Below are 22,554 nucleotides of genomic sequence, written 5' to 3'. Positions count from 1 at the left end.
TCCTAAGTGGCCGACTATCAGTTTTTTCCTCTAAAACAACCAAGTCCCCTACATTTTAGATCTAACGTAGGAAGAAAAAAGCTTCTTGGCTTATTTCAAAGGGTTAAATTTCTTAGAATATGATGTTAACATCTACATCTTATCCTGTCCTGATCACTGTAACAGTCCTTAAGCATACAAGCCTAGATCTGTTTAGTGTTCAGCTTGTAGCCTGGGTGCCAGCCCATACCTCCACCCAGCCCAGATCTCCCCCACCCAGAGGAGGGGTGCTGTTGACCGACCTACTTCTGCTGCTGGGTCTGCTCCAGAGGAGAGCAACGTAACGTCTGGAGGGACTCTGAGTCCAGCCATGCTTTGTTCTCAAAATGTCAACATGCACAAACATACCTTTACAGTAACACACACACACACACACACACACACACACACACACACACACACACACACACACACACACTCACATTGACACAGATGTACGTAAATAAACCGCAGACAAATGCCCAGATTAACACCTGCATATTTGCATAAACGTTTAAAATGTCATACTGACATGGACACGTACACACACACACAAGATCTATTCCAGTATTATCACATGAGGCTATTCTCGGGCTTGAAGATATAATTGTTTTGGGATTGGTAACCATGCAACACACGATGCATTGAGCGACATACTCCACTTATCACTTTTGCCGTTCATGCACGCCTGCACGTGGACACGGCGCAGACTCCTGACATACATGTGCAAGCATGCACGTGCACACGCAAATATACACAATCCAAGCACTGGTGACTCATTGTATCCATTCCCTAATCAAGTCTACATGTCTGGAAGGAGAGAGACCAAGTGAGAGAAAGAGAGAGAGAGCAAAGAAATGCAACAGCTGTTGGTGTGTCAACAGACCCAGAGTCTAACAATCATTTCCTGCTCTCCCTCCCATGCTCTCTTCCATTTCTCTCACTCCCTTGAATCCTCAAGATGCAACACATTTTTAAACCTTGACCCACTAAAGAAACAGCACTGCTTTCAGTCATTTTTACTAATTATTTCCCCTCTGTGCACAACCTACTACATCTGTACCCAGCTGTACACTTCTCCCTCTATTCTCCTCTCCCATCCTTCCCTCACTTTCCTCCTTCTATCTCTCCACATGTTCATGTGGGGCATTTCTGGTGCATGAGTCACAATCCAAACAGCACTGACTTTGTGTCCACCGCAAAGAGCAGAGAAAGTGTGTGTAGAGAGGAGAAGTCGTGAGAATTTAAGTGGAAAGAAAGAAGGCAAGACTTGAAGTCCTAGATTAGCAGGGACTTTCCCCCCACTCCCCATCTCTGAATTCCACTGTGTGTGTGTGTGTGTGTGTGTGTGTGTGTGTGTACAGTTCATGAGTGTGTGTGTGTGTGTGTGTGTGTGTGTGTGTGTGTGTGTGTGTGCGCGCGGGTGTGTGTGTGTGTGTGTGCACGGGTGTGTGTGCATGACCCATGGCTGCTGGGTGATCAGACAAGCAAGGAAGTGCAGATATGTAGATATTATGTTTATATGTTTATATATATTATAAACATGGAAGTATTTCAGTCAAACTAACTTCTCTTTTAGACCAATATCAAATCTGTTGCTCTACCAGTCCCTACAATCATTGTTTTTGACCTCCATGGTTGGGCCCTCCCATTGACTGACACACACACACACACACACACAGACACACACTCTCCCCCCTTCAAATCCAATCAGATCAGAGCAAAAGAAAAAAAAAGAGGGGCTTCCCTGTAAAATCTGATAACACACGATGATGAAACAATCACAAATATATTTAATCCTTTTAAAATCCCACTCGTCTTTTACGTATCCCATCACCACTTGCAGCTACAACAGGCCCATGTGATCAATAAAGATTCAACCACTCTGACTGAATCTAATCCGAAAATCGGCATGAGCAACATGCGGAGAGGAATCAATATTTTTAAAGGGTTGAGTCAATTTTTAAAAACCGCATGCAAATCACCGAAACTTAAGCTGGAGTTATGAGGCTAAGACTGAAATCAAAAAATACTACAAACCAGCAACACAGGGAGAAGGAGAGACAGGGAAGCAAGTTGAGGAAGTGAAGGAGGTCAGAAAGAGAGGGAAAGGAGGAGGGAATGAGGGCGGAGGGAGGGAGAAGTGCTCCAGCTGTACCCTGAGCTTCAAGGGAGCCAATAATTTCATCCCTGGAAAAGTTGTGCAAACTCTCTCCTCTACACAGCTGCTGTTAACACACACATCCACTTTCACACAGTCTTACATACGAAGACAGACACAGTATTCTCCAGAGTTTTGCCCACTCTTCCTCCCACTACTGTTTTGCCCTTAGTGGGCCAGTCCCAACAGCAAACCAGGAGCTGGCAGACCGGACCAAGTCAGCAGCATGGGGTAGCTGGGGTCATCGCAAAGAGGAAGTGGCCTCGCCCGGAATGCATGGCAGCGGGCACGACCAGACATGCAGCGTCTGATTCTCTCACTCTCACCCTATTCCTCTTTCTTCTTTCTGTCTCGCTCCCTTTATTTATCTTTCAGTTCCACTCCATTTCTTCCTCCCTCCCTTCCTCCTTCTGCCTCCTCATGCCCTACTGTGAGGGCATTGGGTTTATAAGTGAGCGCTGGGCAGGGCATACAACAACAAACTAAAGTACAAGCTTTTAACTACCCCGTGCCAAATGAACCAAACCAATCCTCTCTGTCCTTTTGTTTCTTACAAAGTACATTTGAGTGGAGAATACTGGAAAAAGAAAAAGACAGGTATGCCCCACACACACACACACACACACAACACTGTGCCCAGAGGGACCACATTCCATTACACACCACCTGGAGGGAGAGTCCGTTCCCATGGTGACCACTTTCCCCAAATCCATAACACAAAATTAAAACACTCACACTAAACACTCTGAAAAAAGGTCTGTCTGGCTGTCAAGTCTAAACTGCATACATACAGATGCATGCATGCACCCAAACACACAGTACTGTACACACACACAGAGGACTTCTCTACTATATGATGCCAACCATCCCATTAACCTTTTTCCCGGCAAAGCATATTCCATAAATACAGACACAGCAGTCGTCAACTTGAACCCATTTTAAACAGAGACGGGAGAGAAAAAAATCGACAGTGTGTGTTAGCTCTCAAAACACAAGACTGAGACTTCACTGTCTGAGCCTTAACGCTTGCTAGAGCAAAACTTTTGATATGGTGTCCTGGTCTGACACACAACATGACATGACATGAGTACTGGGAGATTTAAATATAATGATTGGCTTGTATTGGGGATGCGGATAGTAAAATCTGTAGTAAAAACAGTGTGATATTTCTGAAAATCACACCGCTGTCCAGTGAAAACCTCCAAATTTGGATAATTTAATTAAGTATTCATTTATGGGTTTATACAATTGTCATGCTTCTTATGCTAAACAGAAAAAAACTGTTAGAATATCTACATCTAAATTTGGAAAACAGGCCGGTTTTTCTCAGCTCATGTAAAGTTGTTTGAATATTGTTTTCATAGAACCGCGTTGAGATAAACCAGTCAGAATATAACATTAGAAACATGAAACATTCATCATGCATAAATATGCAATACACATTTAATCGGTTATAGGAACCATTATGCCTGGGGCTAAAAACAAGTGGCATAACAATAACAACATGCCCATTCATTTGTCTAGTCACACACACACACACACACACACATTTTTTTTTCTTTTTACAAAATAAGGGATCATAAAGCGTTAATTATGTTAATTTCAGTACACACGCTGTGAATTATTTTATCTGACAGGCCAACAGGAATACAGACATCAGTCAGCTGTCTTCCACTTAGCTCATTTTCAATCCTTCTCCATTTGATTGTCACTCTGTCCCAAAGGGGTGGATTTTACAGGTTTGAAAAGTTCTTAAAACAACCACCTCGAGCTACAAGCAGCAACGGGACAGTCCGAAACAGAACTCTAATTAGGCCCTTCTGAGAAAAGTGTATTTGTGTTATCTCTCCCAGATTGTTTAGAGCCATGTAAACACAGGCCGCGAGACTTTCCACCATATGTCTCTCAACCAGCTATTTCCATTTACATCAAAGGGCTCCCAGTGTAGAAGTGCACACTTCGGGAGAAGTCTGGCAAAAGAGAAGCTCAGCATGCTTGTGAAGTGATGCAGTGAAACAGCAAGAGGAATATCAGCATCGTCCATCCAACTCAGACAAAAACCCAAGCAGGGAGAAACTGAGACAAATGAAGTGAGACGAAAATAGAGAAAGGGACAGAGAGGCTGAATGATGAAAGGGAAGAAAAACACAGGGTACATCCCAATTCCTTTCACCATCTCCTCATTTCCCTTACTCACTTAGTTCCTCCCAATTAAAAAAAAAAAACAGCAAGGAGGAGGGCATCGAGGAAACACCAACATCTGAATTGACATCAGTTACTGATCAGACCATGATTTGAATCTGCGTTTGTCAATTTGTTTTCACTTATAAATGCATTATTTAAGAATCCCAGATTATTATGATGCCTCATTATGTATAATAACAATTTAGTGGTCTCGCCATAACGATTATTTTCATAGTCAATTAATCTGTTGATTATTTTCTTGATTAATCGATTAGTTGTTTGATCTATAAAAATGTCAAAACATGGTGAAAAATGTGGATCAGTGTTTCCCAAAGCCTAAGATGACGTCCTCAAATGTCTTGTTTTGTCCAAAACTCAAAGATATTCAGTTTACTGTCACAAAGGAGAGAAGAAACTAGAAGATATTCACATTTAACAAGCTGGAATCAGAGAAATCTTATTTTTTTTAATTAAAAAATGACTCAAACGATTAATCGATTATCAAAATAGTTGGCGATTCATGTAATAGTTGACAACTAATCGATTAATCGATTCATCGTTGCACCTCTATTGTCTATCCACATCAGTAATTTGATAAAACTGCAGTGTTGTGGTGATTATAGAGTGCAGATCGGGCCGCATTTTTCTGTCCGAGCCCAGCCCGTGTATGACAGAGCAGTAACCGAGCCCGACCCGAGCCCGACACAGTTAAAATCTCGTTTTTTTCTCATACTAATGACACATGTACGTTTGTTTGTGTGGAAAGCCTGCTTTTATTAAGCAACTGTAGGAAGGCATTTGGAAATGTCAACAGATGAGCGCATCAGCGCACACGGGGCAACAAGTGCACGTTAACACAGGCGCGCACCTACATAATAAGCTTTTTTAAATTTAAAATGTTCAATGCCTTATCGCGCTGATGTGACCGAGCCCGACCCAAACCCAGACATCATTTCTAAGTATCTGTCCGATCCCAGCAGAGCATAGGACTACATTTCCCATTATGCAACTGCAGTAATGCAGCAGTGAGAATGGACTTCATGCCTGCATTCTGCATTTACAGACAGAGGCCAGTATGTTGAGGTAAAACTGAGTTCAAGTTCAACTGTTGTTAATATAATCAATTCAGTTTATGTTCTAATAAGGTTAATTATCCATAATAAAATGACCCGTAGGAACTTTTTTGTTTGTTTTTGTTTTATGGAACACATTAAGGAAACTAAGCTTAACAAGGGGAAACATGCTAACTCTATGTAGAAAGTTGTATTACATGCAGAAACAGTTTTCCTAATAAACACCCATTCTACAAACAGTAATGTCAAAGAAAAGTGGACGTTTTGCCACATATCCAAGATGCTGTATTAGCCTCCTATATTACTTTGGAAACATTCCACTCTAGTGGATACAAATGTTTTTCTGCAAACAAGTTAGTTTGATCTCAAACACATTGAGTACTTGTTACCTGCTGATATTTTCTCCATGCAAAAGAGAAGTTTTTGGTGTCGAAATGATTAGTTTCAAGGCAAATGCAGCACAGATTAACCATTCAACAACCATTCTCAACTCTGTTGAGATGTTGCGCATTTAGGACATCCAGTAAGGCCACCCAAGGTTGCATGATGTTGTATAAATCAAACCAACCAACTGTTGACTATCCTTAATCAAACTCAACAGGAGACTTGTGGCTGCTGCCACCCATGCCTCATGATGTCACATCCTCCCTGGCAGATCACAGCTTCCTGCTCTTCACCCCCTGGCCTCATCATCCCTCATAAAAATCCAACAAAGACCAAACAACAGTAAACCAACACAGCCTTGTAAAACACACACAAACACACACACACACACACACACACACACACACACACACACACACACACACACACACACATTCCATAGCAGGGTGCTCTAACACACCCTCTAGAGTCTTGTCCTTTGATGCGAGTGTGGGAAAGCTCAGGGGAATGGTCTTAGTGGGGGAGGGAGAGAAAAAAGGAGGGGGGGTTAGAGGGGGAGGGGAATGGAGGGAGAAAGAGTGTATACATGAGAGCAACCCGAAAGATAGAGTGGGAGTTTGTGGGGGGGGGGTTCAGTTAAAGCTGACCCCTGGAGCATCGGGAGGTCAGTCTGTTTAAACAGGGGATGGAGGCATGACTCTCACACACACAGTGCATGCTAATTAACAGACTGATACAGGAAAGGATTTTAGAGGCAGATAAACTGATTTCACTAAAACAAAAGTGGCACAAAGAAACGGCAGGAAGAAAACCGCCGATATGAGAGAGCAGGGAAAGCAAATCAGAACTACTTAAAATAACTGAAAACTACATTTCAGGGCAAATGTAAATTATTCCACTGTGCACAGTGCAGTTCTAAAAGGGTTTTCTGTGCCCTGAGGTTATGGAATTTGTTAATACAATTCAGCCCAAACTTTCAATCCAAATAAAAGAGCATAATTCAGCTAGTAGCATTAAGTCGTGGTGTGGCTAATGAGCAGTACTTAACATCAATCCAAGAAATACAATAATCTCTTTGGGGCTCCAAGTTTGCTCTAAGGTAAAGGCAGAAAAGAAGGAAAGAAGCGCAAGGGGAAAAAGTCGAAGGAGTAAAAGAGGGAGAAAGAGAAGTGAGCAGAGGAGAAGGGAGGCTGAAGGCTCCTATGAAAGAATCTCTTTTGGCTGCTGTGTCGACGTCTCCAGACTGGTTCTGCCTTGGCAGACCATCTGTGCCTGTATGTGTACGTGTATGAATGTTTGCATGCATGCACCGCAGTGCAGCAGCTAAACAGAGGTTACTTTATATAAAAAGTCCTGAGGTCTCTGTAATCTCACTCTCTGTCACACACACTTGCACAGAAGTACGCCAGAGTGCAAACACACACGCAGGCACACAAGTACACAAGCATGCGCAAACCCCGGAGCTCTGAGGTCTCAGTAATCACACTGAGTCTCTGTCTAAAGAGCGACTCAGTTAGCCTTCAAAACACACTGCCACACTCCACCTCTCATTAAACCCAGTGGCCTCCCCCAGATAGAGACAGACAGCAAGAGAGAGTGTGTGTGTGTGTGTGTGTGTGTGTGTGTGTGTGTGTGTGTGTGTGTGTGTGTGTGTGTGTGTGTGTGTGTGTGTGTGGCCCTCCACATTAATAATATGTGCTTTCAAACATGACCCCAAGTCCCCAGCCACCCACCCAATTAACTGTCGTTGAATGTAGTAAAAGGCACCGAAAAAAAAGCACACACAGATACACACTGTGCTTTTAATGCTAAATTTTGCATGCAAGTGCAACCATGCACCTACACAAATAAACAGACAGCGGCCAGACCCCAACTACGTCAATGCTGTGTGTTTTCTCAAATCAGTGTCTGGTATCTCATTAATCTATTCACTGTAAAAAGTAACACATTATTCCATCTGTTTTTTATCCCTCTTCCTGCAACTCATTGATCCATATCGATACATTTCTTGTCTCGTCAACTGTATGTGCACATCTTTGCATCCGTCCAGCCGATCAATTACTGTTTCTATCTGGCATTATCTGTGCCTCTATGGTCTGCCTAGGGCGATCCCTCCGATTTCAGGGAAAAATTGAATTACACTGCGGACAGAGAAAAGGAGGCGGGCTGTAATTAGTTACAACATAGAGTATGGGGTGGTGGTGGGGAAGGGGGAGGGGGGGGGGTGTCTGAGCCAAAAGTGCTCTCACTCAAAGAAAACCTTCATAGAGTTTAAAGCAAGAGTGAGAGAAGAAGCGAGAGACCGACAGATGGAGAGAGATTGAGCAGAAAACAAAGGCGCCCTTTCAAAGTTTCTAAGCACCAGCTTACTCTGCTGACATCATCAAAGTGAGACGCTATTCCACAGGAGTTGGGGAATTCCCGCGTTAGTGCCACCTCTTTCCGTCTTTAAAAGCTGCTACAGTAAGTGGCTTACATTTCCAGTCTTTTTATTTACTGATATCAGATGCAGCCAGAGAGTGAGCCCATGGCTGCCCACTCTGTCACTGACTATGCTTTCAACTAGTCTTTGTTTTTTTTTTATTTGAAGATAACACGCGTAGACGCAAGCATTTCCCCCCCTCACTTCCTTTTCCTCACCCTTAGTGCTGCATTATTGACTGCTCTCCTAGAAGAAGAATTAAGGTGAAGGGCAAACATTGGTGTAGAGACTTAAACTTTGCTTGAGATAGGCAATTTACTTTTACAATGTTCGTGTTGTAATGTAATGTAATTTTGTTTAAACAGGGACGATGCACAATTAACCATTAACCTTGTATAAGAACAAGGAGAGATGCATTGCACCAGGTTGTAGCCCAATTGCTATTTTCCACCAGTAGTCCCTGGGCAGGTAGGTAAAACTAAATAAATTCATTCATTTATAAATTAAATGCAAGAGAAGTACAAAACATCAAAATATACAATTTTACAAACACATTCACATTCACTCCTAATTTATAATAACACAAATATGTGCAAAGTTGCATCATTAAAATGATGTTCATGTGCTGATGAGAAGTTACAACATCCTAGGTTTGAGAGTCAGCTTCTCAACTTCCAAGAATCCATGCTTTCACCTGTATCACAACACGATGAAGAACAACTAGCATATGACATCCCCTGTGTGGGTTCCCTATCTTAAGCCAGTTTCAAGTCTCCATCATTTCATTTTTATAATGAACTGAAATAAATTACCCCAATGGCTACCTAGAGTAACAGGTAAAATCAAATCTAAAATTCGATGCTAGTCAAAAGCCACACCTTTTTGGGGCGTTAACTCTGTGTCCTTCCCCATCTCCCAAAATGCTGACTATGTTTGACTATATTGTTTCTCCCATACATAACTTTGGTTTATCATTAACCATATACCATTACAACATTATGTAAGGCCTTATGTAGGACCTCTCAACAGCCTGGACTTCTAAAAAAAAAAACAGATTGCTTTTCCTTAGTGACCTGTACCAGAACAGCCACCCTTAGTTTTGGGATTATCTAGTGGTCAAAAGTAAAATATGTGGTCCAGGGGCCTTTTACTTCAATACTGGATTAAACTTGATTTACATCATTGTGTGATTAGATAATAATAATAATAATAATAATAATAATAATAATAATAATAATAATAATAATAATAATAATAATAATAACAACAATAATAATAATACAATAAAAAGACACTACACCACCATGTTTATATAATAATAGAGGGAAACACTTTACTTGAAGGTATCTACATAAGAGTGACATGACACTGTCATGAACACATGACACTGGCATGACACCGTCATGACACATGAACCCTAACTCTAACTCTAACCCTAACCATAACTGGTCATGACAAAAAACGAATGATACTTACTAAAAGAAGTGTTATGTCATAAACGTTTATGACTTGTTTATAATGTTTATGACACGTTCATGACAGTGTCATGTCACTCTTATGTAGATACCTTCAAGTAAAGTGTAACCTAATAGAGTATATCATGGGACTGACCCTGGATGCATTGCAGTGAGCCGTCCTCTGCCCGGATGGTAAACGTCTCTCCCGGGTTCACCTGCACCAGGATCACCTGTACCAACAACACACACGAAAAATCACACGGTTAGAAAGCACGGATTCAATTAATTGATGATTGAAAACCAGAAGGCAACAAGGGAATCAAATCTGTCAAGCGTAATCCCATTAACATAAATCCTTCTTTAACAATCACAAAAACAGGACTGACTCTCTGCTTGGGCAGCAAATAGGCTTGCAGAGGTGACATAACACACAATAAGCTTTGGATCCCAGAATAGGGCGGACACAGAGTTCACACACATATAAACGAAGTGTTAGATAAGCTAATGGTGAGACAATGCTGCCGTGTCAAGCACCCTGATTTTTCTCTTTTTACCACACTGACTGGCAGGAAACCACTAAAACCAGTGCACACAAATATTAGACACATGGAATGATGCATATACAGTATCACAATTAAACATACAGACAGGTGGCACACACAAATGAGGCAAAATATCTAACACTGTTTTGCTTTCACAGTGTTTCTGCTGAATACGCCAGAAGGGAGTGTGCATGCACCTTACCGTCATATTCTCCGCATACAGATTGTTGAGAGTGTACACATGGCTGTAGACATGAAACAGGTGACCCTCCATTACACACACACGCACATGTATTCAAGCACACATGCACACACACACAAGCACAGCCCTGACTATGCTCTACAGGTGTCCCGTCGTAAAATCCTCATAACCTGCGTTCCTCCCGTAGTGTCTGCATGCTCTCCCATCTCAGCGATAACCTACTCCTCTCCCTCAGACACACACACACACACACATACTTCCTGCTCTGTCTGCTGCTGCGGCGGCTGCTGTTGCTATAGGAACCCCAGCATAGTACAGGGCGACCCATGTTTCCCAAAGACTGAGAAAACCCCCATATCAGACCATGTGGGTGTGTGTGCGGAGTGAGTGCGTATATTTATGTGTTATGTATAATTTATACATAATGCATAAATATACGCACCCAAGATTATAGTATGTGTAAAATAGTCATGTAGCATATTTGTTACTGTAATGGTCCAGTCAGCTAATGTTTTGATACACTCACAAACATTTAAATATTAAGTTAGAGTAAAAAAAAAGGTTACAAAAGGTTGCTTCTAAACGTTTTTTTTTTTAAGTTTAACCTCTTCTAGATTTTGGTGCCAAATGCACCTAGAGCATATACAAAAATCTGACTTTGGCTGAACTGATATTCTCCAAACCTTCACTTTATTTGGCAGGCAAATAAACATGTAAGCACCTTCTGAGAATTGTTTTTTTAGTTATCTAGTTCATTTAGGGCATTTTTCTCTGGCAGAAAAGCACTCGCAGGGCACTGAGGGGCTTTTGATGAATGCATGTGGGTTCTGTTTCTATGACGCACTTACGTGATAAAAGCACAACACTCACCAGCAACATTCATTGTCCTGCCAATCTGCTCTACAAATGGGCTTTTCTGTCTTTGTTGTGATTGTTTCTGGCTGACATGTCATACAGCTTGGGATAGACAGACAATGGTCAAAACAAGCCGTTTTTAGAAAACATTGTAATATCATTGTTTATTTCAATATTTCTTTTTGTAGCAGACATTAATACCCACCATTTCCAAAAGGCCCAATCCGCCACAAGTTAAACGTCACCAACATGACAGACCGAGGCCAAATGAATGGCTAGATATGGGAATGGACAGTAAGGGCCAGGAAATGTCAATAGTGTTGCAATTTATTATGTCATAGGGGGAAAACGGTTATAACTTTTAAAACTAACAAATCAATCTCTCTTTTTTTTTTTTTTTTTTTTTTTTTTTTTTTATAAATCAGGATTGGTTCAAATTGTAAAGTACTGTAAGTAGATACTTATCTTACTATAAGGATACACGGAACACGTTTCACTTTTGCAGAAAGGAAAATGAAAGAAACCCTCGATGAGAAATTCCACTAAGTTACAGTTACAGCTGGCTTAGATGTGATGGGAGCATGCTCATTATAAGATTATCTCCACAATGCATCATATTTCTTTAACCATTATATATTGTAGAATTATATTTTGATGCACCCTAACAATGTTTCTGGTGTCTTTGCTTGCATGCACTGAAGGAAAACACAGACACAGATAAACTCACACAAACAAGTCTAGGCAGGTAGACACAGATTGACAGACAGGAAAGCTGATAGACAAGCAAGCAAACAAAGACTCAATACAGACACCTGTGTGCCCACACAGACGCTAAAAGAGTAAAAGAAACGCACAGTGTAAGACAGACCAAGAAACAAACAAATACACACACACATGGACACACACGCATGCAGAGGCAAATCTTTATAATCATCGGTTCCCTGATTTCACACTGGGAACTAAGTTTAAACTGCAGGGTGTTACAATAAAAAGAGTACCCTAACTGCTGTGTGTTACAGCCAAAACCCTCCCTAACTGGTATGTGTCGCAGCCAAAACACTCCCACCATGCTTCCTCTGGGCTGTGAGGGAGCAGGCTGTGGACAATGCACAAACATCATCTCTCAATTACCAAAAGCACACGGTGTATAAATATATCTGTCTGAAACTGAGATGCTTTTAATTGCGTCGATCGCTTCGTATGCAGAGCTCAGGTGGGGTTTTGTACTTTGAAGGTGGCCCAGTTGGCTCTGCTGCTTTTGATCAGAAGATCAGTCAGCCTCAGAGAAGCAGTTGAAAACTTTCCCAAAGTAATTTAAGCTAACGCCTGGGATCCATCAATGGACCTAGTTACATGCTGCGCAAAGAAACATCTCTAGGATTGAATGATGCGAGTGTATGTGCCTGTATGCGTCTGTGTTTGTTTTTGTTCCGGTTACGTGACAAATGCTTTACTGTAATAGCTTGGCAGCTGTTCATTACCTGTGGCAACAACCCATGGGCCATGTGATGAAAAGACAACAAAGAGAAGTGCCTGCGTGACTGTTTGATGTGTATTCTTACATTCATCTGGTTGTGTGTGTGTGTGTGTGTGTGTGTGTGTGTGTGTGTGTGTGTGGCAACACAGGAATGTTGAAAGGTGGAGGATGCATTTGTACGTTCATTCTGCAAGATTGACTGAATGCAAACGACAGACGTGTGCGTTTACGTGAGTGTTTACCTGCTGTGCTGCGTCACCGTTAACCATGTGAGGCATGAGAGGGACCTCCCCGTTCAGGAGGGGGGGCGGAGCCAAGTCCAGTGGAATCTGGTCTGTCATCATCATTGTGACGTACATTCATGGAGAAATTCACTGAACTGCCCTACCTGGGGAAGTACAGAAAAAAGTACAGGGACGTCAGTATTGTTCAGTCATATCACACACGTGTAGTGACTAAGACAAAGAGACAGACATTTTGTCACTGGTCAAGGTTTAAAAGCAATCAAACAGGATTCCAGGATATATATAATATATTTCAAAATGTAATCCAAAGGTGAAGGAATAAAATATGGCTTTCTATGTGTAATCAACAAAGGGCACCACCTTTGCTAAATTTCAGAAAGTCGAAACCTACTTTTTTAAATAAATAGTTTGGGAAATAATATTTGTTTTGTTTTGCCAAAAGTCTCATACTGTAAACATGAAGCTGGAGCAAGCCGCCAGTTAGCTGCCAATCGAGTCTGACTCTGAAGTTCACTAAAAAGCATATTGAATCTTGTTTGTTTAATCGTACAAAAACTGAGATGTAAAGAGCCTAGCTGTATATCCCCCTACTTCCAGTTTATATGCTAGAAGGCTAAGCTTTAACAGACACATGTGAGAGTGGTATCAATCCTCTAACTCTCAGCAAGAAATAAGCGTATTTCCTAAAATGTCAAACTACTCCTGTTGTACAATGAATTGTGAGGCCAGTTTATGCCAAGTCTGCATACTAGGCCTACTAGTGTGTTTCCATCAGTGTTTATTATGCAATTTCCTCGTCAACAAAACAATTTTCCACTTCATGTGAGCGTGAAATCCTCTTCGCATTGTTGAGGAGCTTTTATTAAATTTGCTTGTTTCCATTGAGTTTACTGTAGTTATGTGGTTTCCATTCCAATTTAGATAAGAATTGAGATCAAAACCCAGATATATTTATAATAACAGAGGTGCCGTTGAAACATGACAAAAAAAATAGAAAAAGCCATATGAAAACTGGAAAAATTCTAGAACGAGAGAGAGAGGGGAATCCAAAGGATTGATTCTAAGGAAGGTGCACACAAGCAGAACAATAAGAGAGATGGAAAGATAGACAATTGGTCCGGTCAATCAAGTCAAGAAATATAACCTTGTGTACAAGAGGAAAGAAAATAGACACATAGAAACACTGTGTTTCTAACAGATTAACATTAATACTTGTAAAAAAAAAAAAAAAACCTTCCTAATATGTTGTTCCCCCCTCTTATACTGGCTTTGCACAGGCACATCGGCTTTGGTAAAACACAACAAGTCACATCATGTCAATATCAAAGAAAAAATAGGCAGATGAAAACAGAGACGAGAGTGAGAGACTTCAAAGCACTTCACTTGTAAAATACAGGGGGGATTACAGTGAGTATCCTGTTTGGAGGATTAATAAAAAGAGAAAGAGTGGATGAATAAGGTCTTAGTTTGATAGGTGAATAGGGATTATTGCACCTGCTGTTACCTTCGTAAATACAGCACACAGCAAATCAGTATTCTATATGAAACATGCAAACACATAGCAAGAATAGGACGTGTTTCGAGGCCTTCTGGGGTCAATTGTGCTGCCACTCTTTAGAGAGTAACCCAGAGAGCTAAATCTGGATATGGTTTCTTTGCTTGCATAATAATAGCAGTAAAACCAAAAAGCATAATTATGAAAAAAAATAAAAACAACAACCGAGGCCATTCATCTTAAGTGGAAAATAACATGGCTTCACCTAATTGACTATAGGGCAAGAACCAAAAACAAATCTAGGCAATGTGTGTCGGCCGTGCACGCTTTCCTCATCAGGGTTTTAACCGAGCTGCTAACCAGCACTTTATCTGTCATAACGTACACGCTTACACATACACAGCAAAAACCACTGAAGCTCCCATACACTTACGGTGTGATATACATGCTGTTTCCTAGGGGGAATACACACACACACACACACATAGAGCAGATGCAGAATGAACTCCAGCCAAAATGTTTCACAAAATCTAAACACATACGTATGCACACATAACACACAGATGAATTGCCAGAGATAGATTACTGAATGACGTAGGTGTTTCAGTTCAATGCTGGGGAGTGAAATCACTGCTAAAGAGCTACTGACTAATGGCTATAAGCTGCTTTTAGCACATACAGACACAAACACACACATACAGCATGCATTAGGGAATGGCTTTTCATTTCAGTAAAGACATATCTCTGATATCCATTTCTGACACATATATATATATATATATATATATATATACACACACACACATAATGTGCACACATACAGCATTCCTCTGAAAACAGCTGTCTGTCTTTTCTTTCAGCTGGTCATCTTCTAGCACTGACAAGGTCTTTGAAAGGGTTAGTAGATCCCACAGCTGTGGCTCACTGTTGCAACATAGACACACACACACACACACACACACGCACACACACACACACACACACACACACACACACACACACACACACACACACACCACTCTCAACGTCTTTCTGGCTATCTCTTCTTTTAATTCTTGATTTTGTTCTTCCTTTGTCTAAAACTTTCCCTCTTTCCCCATCTGAGCCCCGTTCCCAGCTCAGCCTGGCCATCCTGCCTTACACACACACACACACACACACACACACACACACGTCCAGGACACATCACAGACAGATGGTAACACCACTCTCAACTTTGCCAGGAAAAAGAGGAGAGCGAGACAGAAAAGAAAGAACGGAGGAAGAGAGAGGGAATAAGTAAATGAAGGATTGGCTTAAATGATAAATGGAGAGCAAATGAAGAAGAAGACAGTGCAAGGCATCTCTTCCAATAAACCAGTGTTCTTAAAATAACCCATAATTTCCTGAAGAAATCCATTATATTCTTACAATCTTTTTACTCATGAATACTCAGCCTGAATCACAAGTAGAAATGAGACAATGTGTATGCCATTTGTATGATGTTAAATGAAGCCTGGTGTTGGGTAAGGTTACCAGTAGGAAGACTTTTCTGCATACAGGAAGTGAGTGAATTTCAACTGGAATATCCACATTCTGTAAGCAATATAATAACTACTTGTCAACAAGGTTAATTGTATTGGGTCGCTTCTTCTCTTCATAAGGGTCAGTTCACAACAAATTAGAGAGCCCACCCTTAAGAGAAACAGTTTGACATTTTGGGAAATGCACTTATTTGCTTTCTTGCTGATATTTAGATGAGAAGATCGATGACACTCATGTCTGTATGTTATATATTAAGCGTTACAGCCAGGAGATGATGAGCTTAGCACAAAGACTGGACACCGGGGGTTAACAGGTAGCCTGGCTCTGTCCTAAAATAACTAAATTGGCCTACCAGCACCTCTAAAGCTCACTAATTAACATGGTATATCCTGTTTGTTTAATCTGTACAAAAACTGCAGTGCAAAAAACAACAACTTGCAGTTTTAGCGAGGTTATGTGTCAAACTATTTCTTGTCTTCTTTTAAAGCCAGGATAGCCATTTCCCCCTGCTTTCAATCTGAAGCTGAGCGCTATCGATCTTCTCACTCTCGAATAAGCATATCTCCCAAAAAAAGCTAACTATTACTTTAAAGAAATCACAGAGCAGTCTAGTAGATAAACCCAATGTGGTGTGTTCAGCTTACTGATGTCTTTTTATATAATTTCTTGGCATTGTAAACACTTAACCTTTCACTGCAATTTGAAGTAACTGATGTGTGAAATTGCACATTGCAAAAGCCAGTTTTAAAAACAACTGATTATCTATTTGTCTACTGAGTCACGGTGGAAGTTAAATGTAGAGAAAATGTAGATGCACTTTTTGTTCTGCAGCTGTTTCCTACAGGATCTAATACACATACCCGGAAATTTAATGTATCAATGAATGAATAATGACCTTTGTTTCCCAGTGGAATCATTACCAGATGGATGCTGCTGTTGATAGCTTCAGACATCACCACACACACACACACACACACATTTCCGTTCCCCTTTGGAATGTGGGAGGAATAAGGTGTCGATTCCCAGCAGGGATAAAATGTTAAATAGAAAAATTCCATGTAGAATCCACAAAACAATCCCCCACTTGTCCGGGTATATGAATATGTGTATATGTGTGTGAAGGAGCATGAGTGTGCATGTATGTGTGCATATTGGGGTGTGTGTGTGTGTGTGTGTGTGTGTGTGTGTGCATGTACTGTACACGTGTCTGTGTCATTAGACAAAAAGCCCTGTGTAAGCATGGAAACTGCCTCTCTAACATAGAAGATGCATAGAGTAAAACACACACACACACACACACACACACACACTGATGTTCAGGGGCAGCTCTGAACTCATAACACGAGTCATTACTCATACAGCCATTCACACACACACACACACCGCCCAGTGACTCCAGTTTGTCCATACGGATGAAGCATAACAGACATTTCACAACCTCCTAACAGACTGTCTGACTTACTTCCAGTCGACTGCTTCACACCGCTCTCTCCCTACCATCATTTAAACAGCCGTAGAACAACATTTTTTTTTTTTTTTTAACAACACAGTTTCTTGCTCTGATTAAATTAGGCCTTACACTTTTTTTATATTTAGCAAAAATAACTAAACAATACTCATAAAATTCAAATGATTACCAACTTGCACTTCTCTTTTCCTACACATGAATGAATTATTCATAAAACAAAAACTCTGGTAAGCCAGTGTGAAACTAATCACATGTCCACTTCTTCCTCTACCTCAAACCAGAGAGATTTTGTTGATGACGTAAGGAAAATAAAACGCTGTTACAGAATGTGGTTTCTACCAGCGCAGTGAAAGAAGCCAGGCTGATATTAGGCTAACATTAGCTAATTGGCCACACATGCATTTCTTCTACTTTGCTGCACAAGCAGACCGCTACTTTTTAAAACTTGGGGAGATCAAAGTCAGTTAGCTCCTGGTGTTCGTCATGCAGTGCAATGGTGAATCAGTGCATCAGCATGTCTGACTCTTTTTCCTCTGCTGTTAATGACAGCAGTGAGAGGCTTCGTCAGCTCTACACTGTAAAAACAGTTTGTGTTTGGGAGTTTTAAAAGCCTAAAACTTTAAACAACATGAAGAATGACATTTCTTTTTAAGAAGGCTCTGTCTAATTTAAAGCTTATTTAAAGTTCGACTCTGTCGTACAATCTCATAGTTTGACTATTATAGAGAGTAATTTTGTTCAGTAAAGTTCCATTTCCATGGGCAAAGCATCCTTGAAGCTTCCCCCTGCAGTTTGCCTTTAGGGCCAAGAGGGCTGTTCATAGCAGTATTCTCACTCCTCTTCGCCTTCTGCACACTTAGGCTGGGTTCAGACAGGGAAACAGCGATCCGGCGATTTGCCGCAGGGTTGTGCGGCGGGGGGAGTGTCAATGAAACGGCCCATTTGTGTGATGTCCTGTTGTGTTCTTCAACCCCCCCCAAAGTAGACTTTATATCTCACAACTACCGTTTTCCGTCAGATCGTTTATAGATCTCGACGTTTCGACTTGAAGGCAGCTTCACGGAGAAAGAGAGAAAGAAAAAAGAACGAACGAGACAGATCGACTGTGCTTTGTTGTTTGGCAAACGTTCAGCTATTACACAAACTTCTGGACAGTTCAGTGCTTTTGTTTTGTGTTTTAAAACCTTCTTGTGGCAGTGATGTTTCCTGTTTCCTGTAGGGGACTCTCACAATGCCTCAAAATCGCCGGTTACATGATTGGCCAACGCAGCGTGACTTGGGGTTGCATTTCTCCAAAAGTTGATTCGGTCTCAACTTTTCACCTCAGGCCCGCTGCATTTTTTTGCGTGTCCCCTCTGCGGCAAACCCCACCGCAGCCTAAACGCAATACCACAATTCAAAATGAATAAAAAGACCTGCGTTTTTGCCATACCGTCTGACGGCCAACGCAGGCTGTGTGAATGCCCACTTACATATAGGAGTAAGAATCGTAACAGGCTATTCTTTGTGGTCTTTTCGCCAGCTTTCAACACGATTCAGCTCCAATCATCGGGCTGATAAAATCGATAACTATGTTCCTGTGAAATCCACAGTATACTGGTCTGATCCATTCTAAAATGTTTTCTTTTTTATAGGGGAAGGATACATGGTTCACACATGACTAAATCCTTCTCAGAAGTGACTATGTCACAAAAAGAGATAAGCATCGATTTCAGATGTAATCATGCAGTCCTCCCCAAAGCACGATCATCAAGGAACAGGCAATGGAGATGATGGAAATCTATAAAAGTCTAGAAACTTGGACTAAAAGCAGGTTGAACTTTTACGGCCACCCAGACCCTAATCTGCAAGAAGAGTAACAGCTTTTTTTTTTTTTTTTTTTTGTCTGAGGAATGTGTCTCTTTGAGTTCCAAAAATTGTGCTTTTCTATTAATGTTATGCACCGTAGTGTGTCTGAAGCATCTCTTTCGTCGGATAGAATTGTAAACATGGTATGAAATGTGGTGTATTCAAGATAATTGCTTGGTAACTGCTCACTGTTTTGTGTTTGTCTTTGTCGAGTGTTGTTTTAGTATTTGGATTAATTACGGAGGATTAATATGCTGTCTCAGAAGTATGAATGTTGATATCAAACTGACATACACTGGTATGCAAAATGGAGAGACATTGTGTCAGAGCACAACATTACATCTCAATTAAAACAAACATGGCTTCTCATGGAGCCATGTTTGACCAAAAGACTATGGCCTTTTTGGTCAGCTGTGGTACGTACAGCAAAAGGAACCCCCGTGTCCTATCTGGATTACAGTTTAGTGCAGAAACCATAACCAGTTACAGATCATACTAATATCCACTAACAGAGAAAAAGAGTGTATCGAAGCCCTTTTATCCAGCACACAAACTTTTCCAGGAACTTGGGAACTCTTTCAGGAACTTAAAGCTGGTTCTAATTTTGGTTTCTTGATTCCTACCACACAAAAAAACTGCCCTGCAACCAAGGTACTAGTTTTCATTGGTCTGCAAAATACTGGGGTGGAGTTTGGACTAGTAAACTTTGCTGACTGCTCATGCACATGCTTTGCAAGAATCTTAAACAAATGCCATTTTTAAATACCAGCAACCATGTGATTAAAAAACAAAGAAGTAGGAAGGTATAAAAAAATAAACTGCTGCTGTTGATGTGATCCCTCATCAATTCCTTCTAATATTCCCAGCTCCTGAGGCGCAGCGGCAAAGCAAAGACATATGCATGACAAATTTCTGTCCCCAAAATTTGTTCATCTAGTTTCTGGAGTTGTTCTGGTGGCAAAGAGGTTAAATAGACAGAATAAAAGAAGACAAGGGAAAGAGAAAGGCAGGAGGAGAAAAATATGGAGACAAAAGGGAGAGGTGTAGACAAACAAAGAGACAGAAGAGACATAAAAAAACAAAAACAAAAGAGAGAAATAAAACTGAACTTTATTTGGTACTTAGGTAATGTTATTCTCTGTAATTCTGTGGTTTAACAGTCATGAGTATGAGTGATTAACCTGGGGAAATAGCCTCATGTGAATATGTCAAACACAGGCTGTAGACACTCATCATACATGTGTTTCCTGTCTTGACAGAGTGTACTGGACACATTGGTGTAACTGATCAGCAATGTGCATGTTAATGTAGCGACACAGAAGAAGAGAGATGACAGAGATAGAAAGGGAGACAAAGGTATAGGTATCCTTGTCCTCCTTTTGGGTGTGTTAAGCAGCGAGGAATGCTCTCAGGTTTCAGTGCTTGGAAACTGAATGGCTATCTATTTACTGCAGCATGCACGCAGACACACACACGCAGACACACACACACACACACACACACACACACACACACACACACACAGACACACACACACACGACTGGGATTGATCCAAGTCCTTTTAAACCCATTTTATCAACTGACAACTTTAATCTGTGCTGGCATTTAATATGCACGCACACAGACACATTGATATATGTGTGTGAGTGTGTGTGTGTGTGTGTGTGTGTGTGTGTGTGTGTGTGTGTGTGTGTGTATAGAGAAAGAGGGAAGGGGGGGTATCTTCTAAATATGGTGGGAAACTGCCACCAACACCACTCCCATTCAACCCCAGCTCCTTTTACAAAAGGTATTCAGTCTAGGAGAGACCTGCTCTCTCTTTCTCACTTACCCTCTTACACACACACACACACACACACACACACACACACACAGAGAGTGAGTACCTTTTTACCAGAAGAGAGAGAGAGAGAGGTGGGGTGGAGAAGTGGGGATGCAGAAAAGGAGGGAGGGGTGAGGGAAGAGGGAAAGAAGGGTGGAGAGGAAGGCAAAGAGGAATGCTGTGCTTGTGCTTACTCTGAGGGGAGCGTGAACACACACACACACACACACACACACACACACACACACACACACACACACACATTTGGAAAAGACAGAGAGGGGATTTATAAAAGATGGAACCTCTTTGGGTTCCCACGTCGGCTGGCAGCTTTCTGCACATATGCAGTGTGTGAGTGTGTATGTGTGTGTGTGTGTGTGTGTGTGTGTGTGTGTGTGTGTGTATGTATGTGTAAGAGAGAGGGTGTGCATTGAGAGGCTGAAAGAGAAGGACAGAGGCAAAGTGTCTGAAGCAAAATTCAGAGTTTCAGCTTGTTCTTCAATTTGCCTTGCATATGTGTGCATACATTTGCACTGCACCTTTATGTGTGCCCGCCTCTGTGTGTGTCTATGGTCGAAGTCCTCCTGCCCTGTAATTGCGGTAATGATATGTCATCCACGAAGAAGAACTCGGAACGGGTGGAGTGGAATGCAACGGACACATAAGAGCGCACACACACGTTCCACTTGCAAACCATGTATGAACAAGCTCCTCTCCAAACTCCCAGAACTGAGGCCTTTAGAGCACCTTTTCCCCCCCCAAACAGATGAGATCCAGCACCTCAAGAAACCACATCTGATGGTGAAAGAAAGTCTCAACCAACCAACCAACCAGCTGCCGCTTATGGTTTTCAATTCACTTTTAACAGATCTCTTTAAAAAATGTAATCAAGCAAGTTTACCTCAATGCCACAACATACTAGGGAGAGGTTGCTTAACCATGTTGTCTTTTCCCTCCATCATCAATCAATCATGTCATGATTTCTGGATAAAAACACTGGTCTCCTTAACAACTCAATCCCTCAATGTAGGGTCAAAGAAGGTACCTTTGAAAATGTATTCTCTTAATAAAGGTAAAATTGCTATTAAAAAGGTTAAAGTGCATTCATCTGGCACTCTTAGATTTATACCACCTTTACGACACCTTTACGTTAAGTAAAACGATTATCTTTTGCTATGTTCACGGTTCGCATCCACACTCCCCCCGTGTTTCCGAGCCCCTAAAAAGGAGACATTTCTAAACACTGCTGACCCCATTAAGTTTGAAAACTTCAGGGTTGCATTGTAGTCTGAACAGATAGAAACAGAGACCTTTGGAAACGACGACGCACGTCAGTCAGTCTTATCGGTTAGGTAGACTTACATACATCCAAGCAA

The 22,554-nt window shown here is 41.3% G+C and overlaps 1 protein-coding gene across 4 annotated transcripts in view; it reads right to left on the bottom strand.

Moving 5' to 3' along the window:
* The window catches only part of fndc3ba (fibronectin type III domain containing 3Ba), a 112,542-nt gene that overhangs the window by 72,713 nt on the left and 17,275 nt on the right, over window positions 1-22,554 (bottom strand). For 2 of the 4 annotated variants that reach the window (XM_031310037.2, XM_035994821.1), the window contains exons 2-3: window positions 13,018-13,163; window positions 9,854-9,938 (exon numbers count right to left, since the gene is read on the bottom strand). In XM_031310037.2, the coding sequence (XP_031165897.1) occupies window positions 9,854-9,938; window positions 13,018-13,134 (202 nt within the window). In that variant the 5' untranslated portion in view covers window positions 13,135-13,163. The remainder of the gene's footprint in view (window positions 1-9,853; window positions 9,939-13,017; window positions 13,164-22,554) is intronic. The other 2 variants (XM_031310038.2, XM_035994822.1) reach the window with 1 other exon arrangement.

This window comes from Sander lucioperca, chromosome 18 (assembly GCF_008315115.2).
Source record: "Sander lucioperca isolate FBNREF2018 chromosome 18, SLUC_FBN_1.2, whole genome shotgun sequence".
NCBI lineage: Eukaryota > Metazoa > Chordata > Actinopteri > Perciformes > Percidae > Sander > Sander lucioperca.
Note: the sequence above shows the minus strand (reverse complement) of the source record. Positions and strands in the feature narration are given on the sequence as shown.